Source organism: Ahaetulla prasina, chromosome 1 (genome assembly GCF_028640845.1).
Source record: "Ahaetulla prasina isolate Xishuangbanna chromosome 1, ASM2864084v1, whole genome shotgun sequence".
Taxonomy (NCBI): domain Eukaryota; kingdom Metazoa; phylum Chordata; class Lepidosauria; order Squamata; family Colubridae; genus Ahaetulla; species Ahaetulla prasina.
In genome coordinates this window covers 228,448,450-228,463,302 of record NC_080539.1, presented here as the reverse complement: position 1 = coordinate 228,463,302, position 14,853 = coordinate 228,448,450, and the positions used below count along the sequence as shown (strand labels likewise).

Below are 14,853 nucleotides of genomic sequence, written 5' to 3'. Positions count from 1 at the left end.
GTCTTAAAGTTGCCAACGTTGGACACTCCTGGTCTAGTTATAACTGCCTTAGAACAGCCAATATGGGAAATCAGTGAATGTCACTAAGACCAGCAACAGCTGTGCTTCCAGCCACTCCACTCAATTTACAGGCAACTGTTGAGGGGTGTAGCGATAATCATGACAGACGATTCCATTTGGTTTTTTGTATGCTATTCTACTTTGGGTTCTTTTTTATTTTAACAGATTAATCACTGTTGCATAAGTCTTGGTATTAAGCCTTTATCTGGAAATAAGCTATGTTTGTATGAGAAGTTAGAAGTGTGCAGTATTTGGATCTGAAGTGGGCAGAGATGCTTCAGATCTAGTAGGAGTTCCATCAATGTATCTGTGTCTTTTCTGGAGCTCACATGACACCTACTGTAAGGACCAGGAAAATAGGAAGTTGAGGGCTTGTTCATGGGGCACCTGTTTCTCAATATTTTCCTAACTCTTGATGGCTTTCTTGGGAGCTCAAGAAAAGTTAGTTACCGCAAGGTGCCCACACTGGATTAGAACCACTGTAGCCCCCTTTGGAGTCAAATGCTGTGCACCTCTAAAGAAAAGTTAAATTTTGGGAGGGGGGGGCTTGGTTTGTGATCTGCAAAAGCATTTTTTTATATTTGTCATTCTACTCACTGCTTGCATGTTGGTGTTTGCATGTCAAAATCTTTTCCTTCCCTCCATTTTTATTCTGTTAGATCCATAGCTGTGCTAGTTTCAGTTCCATGCCAACATAATTGAGAACCTCAGTAGGCCTATGAATACCATCTTTAAGAAAATGCAGTAGCTGTTTGGGATTTGATAATTGGGGAGATTTAAAATCAAAATTTAAAATAAAAATCTGGAACCAGGTGATATATCCCCCAATCGCAAGCAGCCTTGAGTTTTGAGCTAAGAAGTGAGAAGATCTACATGAACGTTAAACGTTTCTTTTAGGAGAAAGTCAAAGACCATTCTGCTTGAAAAAGCAAAGCTGGTAGCAACATGTCTCCAATTGTCTCTGGATAACAAATATCCCAAGCTGATTGCCATGGAACTGGATGCATTGAAATCTTTTGATGTAAACTGTTATAAAGTGGAGGTTGAATGAATCTGTTAATGTTGTTGCCCTTAATATAAAGGCAGAAGGTATAAAAGAAAGTGATATTATCAGTCCAAATCCTGCTTGCTCTTTCCAATGAAAATGTTGCCTGGTCGTTCTGGAGCCAATGTTCAAAGCAGCTTGGAGTTTAATTGGCTAATGGTTAGGGTGGCCTGTTTTTTTCCTCTGTTTAATCGTCTTTACTTTTTGGCTTCACTCATTCTTGCTTTTCTTTTCTTTTCTTTTCTTTTTTGCTAACATGCTGGACCTTTAAAGTAGGGTGTGGTTTTTGGTTTTGTTTTGCTTTGCTTTGGGGCACTGAATTGAGTTGCTCTTCATGTTCCATCCCATTTTAAACTTAACCTTCATTCTGTGTTTTTTTTTTCCCTTCTTGTTTAGCCTTAAAGAAGAATAATATCACTAAATTTCCAAATGTTCACTCGAGGGTAAGGATTTCTTCTAGCACACCGGTGGTGGAGGATACACAGAGCTGGCAAGCATCACTTTTTATTTAGCTTCCTCCTCTCTCTGAATGCCACACAAAATTGTTGCACGATAAATCCTAGGGACAGGAAGGAGCTGTGTCCAATTAAGGCCTAGGAGCATTGCTGGGCCATTTAGCTCTTCTACCATTTGTCTGTGTCATATATGGGGTTTCTTCACTTGTGGCCCTGATCAATGATCAGTGTTCTCTCTTGCCTTTCTGCTTTGCTTTCAAAAAGAGAGGTGCTTTGCCTGTGCTTTATGTCTTGACCTATATTAGGGGCAGAGGGGCATAAAGGAAGGCAGATCCCAGCAGCTGAGTTGCTCTTATGGGATGGGCCACTTTTTTTAATAGCAGAACTCTCGCTTTACAAAATGCTCCATGGGCAAAATGCTTCTTCAGAGCTGAAGAAGCTTCTTGGATGAGAAGCGAAATGTCTTCAAAGAAAAACGAGAAAGTCCAGCTGCCTTTTGAAAAAGCACTTTTGGGACCTCCATGGGGATAGTTGTGAATGGATGACACCAGAGTGGGTGAAGGACTTTTCAAGAGCATGTTAATGGCTTAAATGCCTCCAAAGTAAACTTCCCCCCCTCCCCCCCCCAATAATCTGATCTGAAGTTCTATGGATATTTGGGAACTCAAGAAGGTATTGGGACCCACACAAGGGTGAGCAGGAACTGCATGCCTCAAATGCCCACCCCTCCCCAAGGGAATCCCAGTGTATATAGGCTGAACACATGAAATATTTTCTGGGATAAGCATTAAGTGGGGGAAAAAACACATGCCCCTTTAAAATATTTGCAGATCAGGTTGTGGCTGTTTTTAACATGCACAACCACCAAGGGCAGAGAGAATGCTACTGTGCAATAAAGGCAAGTGTGAAATATTTTAGAGACAGAGATTCACCGGCAGACGCTGATTTGTGATCAATTATCACAAATCAGTGATCCTCTACTTGGGCCAGCAAGTAAAATGGGCTGGACCTGCTTCCTGCCAATAAACCATTTATCTTGAACTTTGGGGAGACTTTGTGATTGTCACCAGTTGAATGCCTCTTCCATAGAACTTGGCCGCTCCTTCTGAATCCCCTTATCCAAGACTGAGGCATTACGACCTTCTTGCTATTTCAGTTTGTAGGTTCAGTTACAGTGAGGGCTCTCAAGAGCTGAGCAAAATATATGAAAGTAGATTTTTAAGGATGAAGCGTAGGAAAAGCAGCCAAGTGAAAAAAAGACCAATGTCAATGTTCTGTAGGAAACAGTAGTTTTGTCCCCCTCAAAATGTCCCGAAATGCATGCCTCTCCTCCCATCTTGGACTTAAGAATACAGTAGACCAGATACCAGAGAATAGACTCTTATATATGCGGGCAGTTCTTATGTGTCTAAAAAAAAATTCTTAGGAAATCCTGTTGATGGAAGATAAAAGTTGAGGGATGAGCCCCATCCTTCTTGGTTTACTTCAGTTGTGAACAGTCTGAGAAGACCTTGGTTCTGGGGTTACTAATCATATTCGGTCAGGATGGTGAGCCCCTGATTCAGGCTGTGCTGTAATAGAAAGAAAGCTCCAGTCAGCCCTACCCGTGCATTTTGTTAAGAACAGGACCAGTTCTACCTGTGAGGTGGCTCTTAAGATGCTATCGCAATCTATACCACTTTTCAGCAGGTGACAATGTCTTCCAGACACCAGAAATTAAGCAGGGCCTGGACTGGTTAGTTCTTAGCTCAAAGACCATCAGGAAGAACAGGGTTGTAGGCTAGACGAAGAGGTCAGAAGACATTCTGGCAGAAGGCAATGGCAGGTTGTAAGTTACCACTAAAACTGCCAAGGGACATCCATGAAGTCACTAGGAATCTATCATTTTCTTCACCCACCTAAAACTCAAATGTTTCCAATCGCTTCTGTAGCTCTGAAGAAGCAGAAACCTGATGTCCCATGTTTACCCTAAACTCATGGCCTGAGGGCCCTCTACTGAATTCCCACTCCTCTTCCTTAAGCTGAGACAAGATGTATTAGCAAGCCACTTGAATTCAACAGAATGTCCTTTTTCAGCAGAGGGTTCACTACTGGATCCCTTGGGGCACAGGGAGGAAATAAAAATGGTCAACCGTCACTTTTACCAGCTGCTAGATTACCTGTTTTGCTCTTAATAATACAGTCAGGAAGCAACAAGGGGCTTTACTAGCCCCTGATTTTTATTTTTTATTTCTTTGCTTCTTTTGTCAGCTCACCTGGTAGAGTTGGGAATGGCAGAGCCAATTTAGCTGGGAAATTTGATGTATCTTGGGAAGATAGGACATACAGATGAAAGGATCTTTGGGATAAGGTGTAGAAAGAAAGTGAAAGAGCAGTAGCTGCTTGTCACTTTTGTCTCTGCTGTGGTATATCTATATAGCTTTAGACTGAACGGCATGGGAGACGCCTTCCCCTAAGAAATAGAAAATGGGAGGAAAAGGAATTTTTGAAGAAATCAGCAGAATCCCAGTTTTTAGGGGAGGTTAACATTGAGCTGTGCCCACTAGCATCTTTCCTTTCTCCTCTCCCTTCTGGGATTGTGGGAACAGCCGCCCTTTTCTTCCTTCTTCCTGAGGGAGATCATTAGTGAAGATTCGGGTTGACGTCCCATGGCTGAGCCTGTGATGAAAGAACTTTCTTTAAGAGAGTGATTTACTCTGCAAGGAATGAGCTGATAAAAGCCTTCAACCTGTGGAGATATTCAGGAAGGAGAGGCAAGGGCGGAAGGAGAAACCCTCTCACAGCTGCTTCATAAATAGCAAAGGGGAGCTTCCGTGAAGGGATCAGAAGCTTCTGACCCCATCATAGGCTTGCAGGAAGGAAGGGAGGGAGGAAGAGAAAGGTAGATAGGTAGGTAGATAAATTAATTCTTGCCTTTTTAAACCGTAGGAAAAGATAGGCCCCTCTATGCTCTTTGCTCAGTTCTCTGTGAATCTAAGTGGTCCTTTTTCTCCTTGGCTTCAAGCTGCTTTGATGGGCTGCCAGCAGGACCCTCTCTTTCTGGATCCAAAAGCAGAGGGTGGCCGGCTTCTGACTCCTCCACTGTTTTTCCTGCAGATCTTAGAAACCAACCCTACCGACGAGCCGATGCGGTGAGGAGAAGCGTCCGGCGGCGTGTTGACGATCAGAACCTACGTGCTGTCAATGGTGCTGAACTGGCTATGTGAGCCAGATGGGAGAAACCGTGCCTGTAAACCAGTAGAAAGTGCCCTTGATTGCTTCCTCACCATGCGGACTCTGTTTATGTTGCCATTTTAATTATGGCCTTGTTCGGAATTCCTTTAACTAGTCTTCTGAAGGGCTCAGTAAGGACTGAAAATGCATAGGAATGAAAAATAAAAAATTTAAAGCAAAAAAAAAAAAAAATGGGCCGGCCATACAACTGTAGCTACCAAGTGCCTAAATTTCAAGGACCTACTCAAATGATTGAAAGCAATAGGACTCTTTTTTGATTGGGTAACTTTTTACACCAATAAAATTTCTTCAGTGTTCTTAACCAAAATGTAAAATACATAATGTATTTTTTTTGTTATTGTTACATACAGTTTAGTAAATAGCCCGCAGTGGACTTTTTTGATTTCATAACAGTTTGTAAATAAGGAATATTCTGATAAGAGCTGCTGTAGATTTTTTTAATATTTTCAGTACATTCCTGAACACTTTGAAGAGTTAACTTTGAGCTTCAGCTGCACTTACTAGCATTATATAGATATGTATGTGTGTGTTTATATACATGTGGGTGTATATATGCATACACATACGTGTACATGTATGCATGGAGAAGGACTTTTATCATATATAAAGGAGCAAAAAATATTAAAATAACGTGGACCCTTTAAGAACATTTAGTTCACTTTAAGACTGGGGGAAAATATCCATAAAGCCAATGTTAAGGAAGATGTGAATACAGTTGACAAAGATTTAAAGCTAGAGGGATTTCTACTGTAAATACAATGTGGGAATAAAATGGGATTTAGATTAACACACTTGTCTGTTTTCAACTTCTGCCTAGTACACACAGTTGCTGGTAAAGGTAAATAAAACGAGGTGATATAGCTTAAGAGGATGGGCACACTGCAAACACAGTTGTTGTGTTTTTTAAGTAGTGGCAAGCATAACCTTAACCCTAACCCTGGGGTAACGATGTTATTTATTAATTAGCACTAAAATATTAACTTCTCAATAATCAGTATTAGAATTCATAAGGATCACAAACTGCTCAATTCTCAAAATGGTGAAAAGGCAGTGCCCCCCCAAACAAGGTTAGGGTAACATTGCAGGAATGCTGTGGTATTCCATACAAAGGAAATTGCGTAGTTCACTTCCATTTATGCTTTGCACCAATCCATTTTCAATGTTTCTGCACTGGATTGCCTTCAGTTAACATTCAGGTTACACAAACTGTCGAATGTAATGCAGTGCAGCAGGATACTGTCAGGCACAAAAGATCAGGTCCAATTAAATTGATTTATTATTACTCATGCCCATGCACAGGAATATTCTTAACTAACAGTTAGCACCTGCTTGGAGTTAGATAAGGGTCAACAGAATTAAAAAGAGGTTGAACTTAGTTCATTTGTGGCCACGTATGGATTCTAGGCTGATCCCTCTTTTAACTCCACCCCCAGGTTCTGCCATACCTTCTCCTAGGTACACTTGGAAAATTCAGATGATTAATGCTTAGATACCCTCATTTTGTATTGGGATGCTCACATGTTAAACTTTAAGCTAACTTTAACAGCTTATTTATCAATATTGCTTCAAGGTAGGACCCTTGGATTTTTTCCCCTCCAAAGTAAAAACTGGAAGTTAAGAGAATCATTTTGCCTGCATTCTTCCCATTGCTGGTAGCACTGCATCATTATGTTAATTGTAAAATTTATTGTATAGTATTTAACCACTTAATTCTTTTCTTTTCTTTTTTATATTGTGCTTCTGTGAACCACTGGTCAAGGTCCCATATTCCTTCGATAATGTGTAGTTATATAATGTTTTTAAATGTACAGATATTTTGCTACAAAATTGGTGCTTTTTTATGGTTTTTACACTTCTCTTTAATTCCCACTCTAGTCTCGGGTAATACTGTAAATATTGTTTAAAAATGCATCAATCTGTGCTATACAATCTGAATGTTCTTAACTTATAGTTTTGTTTTGTTTTGTTTTGATATTTAACTAAATGGACAGTCTGGGGCTCAAAAGCTGTTTCATTAACCTTTGCTTTTTATTTTAAACAACTGCCAACATGCTGACAGAATCCAGCAATGTATATTTGACATGCAAAAGAGAACATGCCATTATTACATCTTTTCCATTATGAAAGATGAATATTTTTGATTTGGGTAAAATCCAGCTCAGCAATATTATTTAAGTTCCCATAAACAGCTGCAAGAGATTTCATAGCATACTGCAATATTTCAATATGACTAAATAGGCTGCAATATTGGCATGTTCTCTTAGATCTTTTATCTAGTAGATAGATCTGCTTCTTAGCAATATTATAGGTGTTTTATAAAAGCAATTCATGTTACTTTTCTGATCTGTTCATGGCATATGACTGAATAAACAATTTACACAACTATATTGCCTTTTCATGGATGGTTCAGTTTCCACAATATGATCCAACAGGTGTAGTAGAGCATTTCCCTCTTGCTAAATCCTTATTGGCAGTTGAAACCCTATAAGGGAAAAAGAAGATTGTACTCCTAATGCAGTAGGCTGTGAGAGCAGATAAGATGAACTGAGATAGATACAGCTATAGTTATGGATTGCCTAGTGCATCACCCAGGCTAGAAACCAGGAGATGGTGAGTTCTAGTCCTGGCATTAGATATGAAAGCCAATTGGGTGACTTTGGGCCACCAACTCACCTGATAGTGGTGGCTGTTATGGAAAAAATAGGAGGAGGAAGGAGTATTGGGTATGTTCACCACCTTGAGTTATTTATAAAAACAATGGGATTAAAAAATATAAAAGAGGAGAGTCATCTGTATAGAATGAACTATAGTGCTCTCCAGGGAAGAATGGAGCTTCACTGGAGAGTGACAAGCAGTAAGCCAACCTGCTATATTTAAATAAGTTGCAGAAGCAGTGAATTATAAAGATCTGCACTTCTGAAATGTGTACCATTTCTTCCTTTAGAGCAGTGCTTCTCAAATAGTGGGGCGCGAGGCTCCGTAAAGGGGGGCGCGTTTGACCTCGGCAAACACTGTCATAACAAGCTAAGCCCCATGTTTACAGTCGCGCGGGGGGCGCGAAAAATGTTTTCTTCTTCCTAGGGGGGCATGACAGAAAATAATTGAGAAGCACTGCTTTAGAGCATTTGAATTTAAATCAGAGATGTAAGATACCCAATGATAATCTCCAAGTATAAATCCTATAAAATGGTGAACTGGAGGATTGTTGAAAATAAGCACTTGTTCGTTTGTTACCGCTTGTTCGTGCATTAAAGCATTGCTTTCTGGTGGACTTAGCCGTTCTCTATATAGGAAAAATTAAAGTACATCTACCATCAAGTTCAAAGTGTCTTCACTTAATGAAGCTGCAGCCAATTTACACCCATATTGTGTCTGAAACCTTGCAACATGATGGGAACTAGATCCAGATAACACAAACATCAGTTACAACCAGCAATGGTCTACATCCATTTGTGTGCCCAGATTTCTCAATTACGTAAATGTTGATAAATGCGAAATGGGGGAATTCAATAGGGGGAACGGCATTGTTTCACAATTAAAATTGTAGAGAATCTACAAAGCAAATGATTTGAACCAAAGATAGTTAAACCTCCCTGCTGACAGAGAAAAAGGTCAGTGATTTTTAATTCCATCCAAACCTTTAGTTCTCATGACTCAGGCTACCTCTTTCAGGTTCCACCGGTAAGAAATACTAAATAGCCTGAGAAATGATCACCTCAGCAGAGGGCAGAAGTTACAGTACTTATTTTTAAATGAGGTTGGACCGTTTTCATTCCAATTAAGCATTTTTCTCTGTCCATTAGGCTGAGATAGCCAGGTGATGTCTCATCTCATATATTTACACGCACATACACATGAAATATTCCTTGAAAGGGATTTCTAAACTAGATGAGAAGCCATCTTAGAACTGTGTGTGTGAATAAGAGGATAATGATTAGAAATCACCTACTGGTGTAGACTTGAGTGCTAAGAAAGGACTGATGACCTAATTCACAGGCCCAGCCTCTATTGGCAGCTCAGAAGTCCTAATATTGCTTGTCCAAAACGATTTTGCCAGAAGAATTTGGCACTGACAAAAAGAACAGAGAGATTACATAGGCTTGGGTGTTACTGTGGGATATTAATGCACCAAGTAACAGTTTGGTGCTGTGGTTAGGACATCAGACTAATAACCGGGAGGCCTTGAGTTCTAATCCCACCTTGGAAATGAAGTTAGTTGGGTGACCCTGGGCTAGTCATTTTTTCTATGAAGGATACAACCGCAAGTCACTTCTGAAAATTTTTGCCAAGAAAAATGAGACAGTCTTAGCAGTCTCCAAGAATCAGACATGATTGGAAAGGGTGGGGCGGGGGGAAGTAACATAGTCATTTCTGTAGGCAATGCCAAATTGGGACAATGCCTACCTGACTTGACTCTGCTGGAGTGTCATGCACTCCCCCCGCAACCCCCCAACCCCAAATAGAAACAATTCTCTATCTCTCCCTCAATCTAGGCCACACTGAATAGTGGCACTTGGCAGCATCACTGAGGCTGTGCCTGAAGTAGTGCTCTAGGCCTCAGCTTCAGCCCTTGCGCCACCACCGCCACTCACAAAATCTGCCTTGCACTATTTCCCAAGGTGTAACTGTCTTGGGGAATGGTGTAATTGCTCCCACAGCCAAGCATCCTCCAAGATTTGCCACACACTGCTTACCTTCATGTGGTATTCTTTCTGTGCACAAGCCCTTGCAGCCTACCCCAGGCTGCACCGGGCCTTCTTTCTTGAAGTGGCTTTGAAGAATGCTGTTTTCAGCTTCTGCAGCCTCAAAAAACCATGCAAAAACACACACCATTCTTGCACAATTTTCAAAGGCACTTGCATGGCCCTCTCTTGTATCTTCTGGAGGGGTCAGTGGCCGTGAGAGAACATCCCATTCTTGCACAGCCTCAGCAGCCTCCAAAAATCATACAAGAATGGGGCATGCTTTTGAGAATAGATATCTGATGCTGGTGAATGCTGACATGTCACTGAAAATGTGGCATCATCTGACAAACGTGTCAGGTTCACCATCACTGTGTTAGAAACCTATTAAACTAGATTAGAACATCACCATTTTACTTGAATACGCACCTTTTTCTTGCTCAGTCACATGGATATCTGTAATTAAGAAAACAACTGGTAGATTACTAAAGTGGGGGCCAGATTCCTTTGTAGCTGATTTTAGATAGGGGATGAAAAGAGGGTGATGAGAATGGGGGGAAAAGCTAATGCATTGCCCATCTTTCCATTAGGGACAAAAGGACAAACATTTTCTTTCTGACATTGCTGCCCTTAGAGGCAAAGAGATTTGGACTTAGCCTTGTTCCAGATTTTAAACAAGTCTGCTGACATGGAGAACATTGTAGAACTGGCACTAGACTAGGATAGTGGAGATTCCAATCTTGGCCAGTTTGCCTTGGCAGCCTGTCACTAGTGTTTCTCATTAGAAGTCATCTCCCAAAAAATTATTGGTTTAATACAGATATGACCCTCCCTTCGATTGTCAAAATATTCGCCTCATGAGCTTTCTCAAAAAATGCCATTGCATCCATTGCAGGGATCTGTGGAGTTGTTAGCTGTTCTCTTGCAATCAGCGGCATCACGAGGCTACAGGAGCATCTACCAGACTTGAACATGGCTAGAGCCAGGGCCTGTTTGCCTGCAGCAGAATTCATTTTTTATCTTCCTGACTCAATTTATCTAGGATCAAAGTGCTATATATAGTACTCCAAGAAATACTGGGGTTTTCCAGAATCTGAAAGTGGCCCAATGGAAAATGGATTGGTCTCTTTTGAGACTTGAGTTTCTTACTTACTTACATGCCTCTATAACTTCCTGCAATAGCTTTCCTGTCTCCTCTATGATAAAATCCTGACTTTATATTCAAAGATCAATGCCCAGCATCCTAGGAGCCATTTTTTTCTTCTCAAATTAGCTTGTTGGCAAGTGCTGGAGACTGAACAAAAAGCTATTCCCTCTCCTGGATCTCTTCAAGATGGTGGCCACCATGCTCTGAACCATGCAGTCGGGTTCCTTGAATGGCTAGGGCCTCAGACCATTGAGGGCATGATGGGATCCAAGGGCACAAGCACAGGAATGGTTCCTTGCCTGAACTACTACAGAAGTCTGGATGCCTCCCCTGATGAGGTGCCATAAGGAATGTCCCAGTTTCCTTCAATCTCCGAGTTCCTTGATTCCCAGAGACCGACTCCTGTGAATCCCACTGCTGTAAGAAACCTAACCTCTTATCTATAGTGCACCTGTGCAAAAAGGGCCTTTTGGGCAAATATGAGAGCAATCTGGTCCAGCATGCCTTTGCTTTTCTTAAAGATGCCATGCCCAGGAATGGCAAGCCTGATCACCAGCTTTCCTTGATGTGTTCAGGGAGCATATAGAACTTCCTGATTACAGCCAACAGAGAGAGAAGAAATTTGCAAGGAAAGTCAAAAATTATGTCAAACGTTTCTCTAGGAATTTGCTTATAGGCAGGATAAAAAGAACTGGCAAGCTGATTTTGTCATACGTGATCCTGCCTGGCTTCGCAGTGGGAAGAATAATCCCCGTTAAGAATGTCCTTGAGCCACAGCAGAACTTCCATGTACAACAAAGGGAGAAGCTCTGCTATATATTGCTGACCTCTTTTGAAGGAAGGCTAGAAGACATTTTACAAAACACAAAAACACATTTCTACATAATGGCTCCATAAACTGAAAATTTGAATTACCATGTAACCTGCATAGATATGGAGAAATATTAAGAAACGGTGTTATATTTATAGCATTTTATTTTTAATGGAAAAATAAAGACAATGCTTTAAAAATTAATATTTACTTAGAAACATGTCCCTTCATGTAAATTATGCAAAGTAATAAAAAGTATTTTACATAAATATTACTGCATGGGGGTGGGGGAGGGAGCAGCTCTGATCTGTTTTCCTGGGATAGAATTCTAGTCTCAATATAAACCTGAGTATTTTAGTCACAATGAGCCATCTAGTATAATGGGAGGCTTTTTTTTTTGTCTGTCTCGTTCGTTACTACTATGGAATTTTAAGTTAGCTGACAACACTTACAATTTTTCAAAATAGTTTTTTTTAACAAGTTTAGCAAAATATATATTATGATTCCATCATGTTCTACATCAATGATCCAGAACCTGGAGAATAATTACAACTTATCACTTATCAGAATCATGATAGCATCATTCTGCAACAATATATTTCCCAGTACCTTGTCCTTTTGTGAATATGGCACTATGATTTTATCTGAAGAAATGGATGAGAAATAAATATAGCTGTCACTAAATGATCAGATTACATCTTAAGCAAAGATGAGTTTGGAGCATATCATGAACAGTTTGTTAAAGCAAATGAACTGCAGGAGATACATCTGCTGGAAAAAGAGAGTCTGTTTTCATTCACATCTCACATTGTCTTGAAGGAGACTGCAACGGAAGTGCCTGACTGATGATGTTTTTTACACCTTTCCTGTGACCACTGGTTCAAACTAATTTCACTTTTACTTAAATTAATATATGTAATCAGAATGACTGACTGTATGCAACTTATTTTAAAAATCTTATTTCTTAGGAAGTTGAAGAAATATCAAGATTTATCATTACTATAATGAAAAATCAACTTTGAAGCAACATCATTATATTAAATAATCACATAAAATATTCCATGTTAATGCTATGATATATTCTGAAGAGGCCTTTTCTGTTGCTATGATTAAACATACGTTAGAACGATTATACTAAAGAAATGTATTTCTACATGCACTCTTCAAAGTAACAAGTGAGAGAATGTAAAATTGGTATGTGTCAACTTTACATAAGTTTTATAAAACAGAAAAATACTAGTACACACTATAAGACAAGGTTTAATAAGTGATAAAAATGTACAAAAATATTCAAATCAGAAAGATTTTAGTCTGTACCACAGTAGTCAATACTCCTGAATGAATAGGTAGATAGTACGTTCATCAAATCAACATCAGATAGAAGTTATTTAGTACAAAGGAAGAGAACAGAATGAAAGGAAAACAATTTTTAAACATCAGATCAACATATCTTAAAAAGAAAAATATTACATCAACATTGATTTTCTAAACAAGAGTATTGCAACTGCTTTTCAAAATTTGGTGGTACATTCTTCGGAAAGTCCTTAAGGCAACATATTGCAATTAATTTACAGTCCGATTTTGTGATTTGCTGAAACGATGCCCTCTACCAATTTTATTTTTAAATATTCCAGATTTTTCTCCTCTAATAAAAGTGATAGCTATGATATTTTTGTAAGTATTTTACCAGATTTATAATTAAGGGCCTAATAGGATTTCCATCAATCGTCTAGTTTTCACAGTTTTAAAACGTAACACTAAAAATTAAGCTCTGAGTAAAGCTCTTGTATACATTTCAACCTACGGTCAGTGTTCAATAGAAATCACCGTCATCAATTTGGCCAGAAGGGTAACTCTCAAAAACCTAACACTGGTTCCTGGATTACCATAAATCAAAACAAGAAAAAAAGCATCTTCCCTCTTCCTTTCCTCTCTTTGAAAAGTAGTAACAACCCAATCCAATTGGAACTGCAAGAAAATTATCGAGCTTTTCAGGAGGGGCAGGTGCACCTGCTCCCTGCACTTGGGCCTTCTTTGACAAGGAAAAGAAGTTAATGACTTTCGAGTGTGAGCCATTTTAGAGATGAGAGGCCTGAAAGGCTTGAATATTTTTCCAAGCCACTATTTTAAAGGTTGTTGTTGTTTTTTTTAAAAAAAAGCTTTTCTGCTCATCCTAATGTGCTGTCTGAAGAATGGAAAGGTACATGGGGGGGATATATACAGGCTATCTAGATGATAAGAAATAGGACTTCAGGTTGAATCCTGAATGTTCACCGTCTTTGCCAAACTGCTACCTGTGTCAAATATTTAGTTATGCAAGAGAACCGAAGAGCCACAATTATGCCACTGTAACTCAGAACATTGGAATCCATTTCCTGAAATTAGTCATCTATATCTTTATTAAATCAAATTTGTAAACATATTTGGTATAAATATTTCTTATTGATCTTCATCCAGTTGTTCCAAGAGGGTCCTCCTTTGTTTTTCAAGTTCACCTTCACTTAATTCACTACCAGAGGTATCCCAATTACCCTGCAAACAGATAATGACAAATGTTTGGTTCACCTTTGAACGTAGTCAGGAATTCAATTCCTTTAGATCAGGGACCTGCTGCCTTTCTGGCCCAGCCCATCCTGTAACCCTCATCTCCCAGGACTGATTTTATTGTGTGGCACCTCTTATGCTACACACAAATTCCATATTAAGAAATGCAATTGAGTTACCAACAGATAATACAGATTTCATACTTGTTTGATGGCGAAAAAAACAGATCTACTGCAAAATTATTTCTATAAAATTCTGTGCTAAACTAAATATATTATGCGAATGGAGAATGTGAAGGGGTAATCTGGATACAACCAGAACTTAAGCAAGACTGTGTATAACACTGTGAGTAGTCCAATGCTATTTTCCTACTCATCTTCAAATGCACCTACCCAAAATTGGCACTCAAAATATCCTATCAGTCTGTGATATATTAACAGAAGAATCCATTCTGTTAAGCAGACACATATTTATAGTCAAGTAATTCATCCGATCCAATAGTCTTTTTTTAAAAATAGGCAACCGATTCATCCAATCCAATAGTTTCTCTTAAAAAATTAATGATATTCCTTGCATGTTCCCCAAGGCAAGTCGCAAAGTATTTTTGGAAATAGTCCATCGGGAATGGTTACTGGCATAATAGCACTAAACTGTTCTGTTCTCTCAGATGAAGATTTATTGACCCTTTAACTATTATTAAATACCCATTTTAAATATTAAAAATACAACTTGCTTAAAATTCTCATTTAGTCATCTAAGTCAAAGTTTATCAAGTTTTTGAACGCTTCACAGCCAGATGAAACAGATCAGGTGACTTTTGAATCCTCAATCCAAGGTGTAAGGAAAATTAGAATTATCAATCAGAAAAAATGATA

The 14,853-nt window shown here is 39.2% G+C and overlaps 2 protein-coding genes across 4 annotated transcripts in view; one reads left to right on the top strand and one right to left on the bottom strand.

Moving 5' to 3' along the window:
* Window positions 1-7,175, top strand: part of FMNL2 (formin like 2) — a 210,126-nt gene extending 202,951 nt beyond the window's left edge. Inside the window, exons 26-27 of one of the 3 annotated variants that reach the window (XM_058192712.1) lie at window positions 1,502-1,548; window positions 4,657-7,175. In XM_058192712.1, coding sequence (XP_058048695.1) covers window positions 1,502-1,548; window positions 4,657-4,695 — 86 coding nt within the window. In that variant the 3' untranslated portion in view covers window positions 4,696-7,175. Of the gene's footprint in view, window positions 1-1,501; window positions 1,596-4,656 lie in introns of all 3 variants that reach the window. The other 2 variants (XM_058192706.1, XM_058192698.1) reach the window with 2 other exon arrangements.
* A 5,501-nt stretch (window positions 7,176-12,676) lies between these two features.
* PRPF40A (pre-mRNA processing factor 40 homolog A) overlaps window positions 12,677-14,853 on the bottom strand; it is a 38,839-nt gene continuing 36,662 nt past the window's right edge. Inside the window, exon 27 of the mRNA XM_058192686.1 lies at window positions 12,677-13,966. Coding sequence (XP_058048669.1) covers window positions 13,874-13,966 — 93 coding nt within the window. The 3' untranslated portion in view covers window positions 12,677-13,873. The remainder of the gene's footprint in view (window positions 13,967-14,853) is intronic.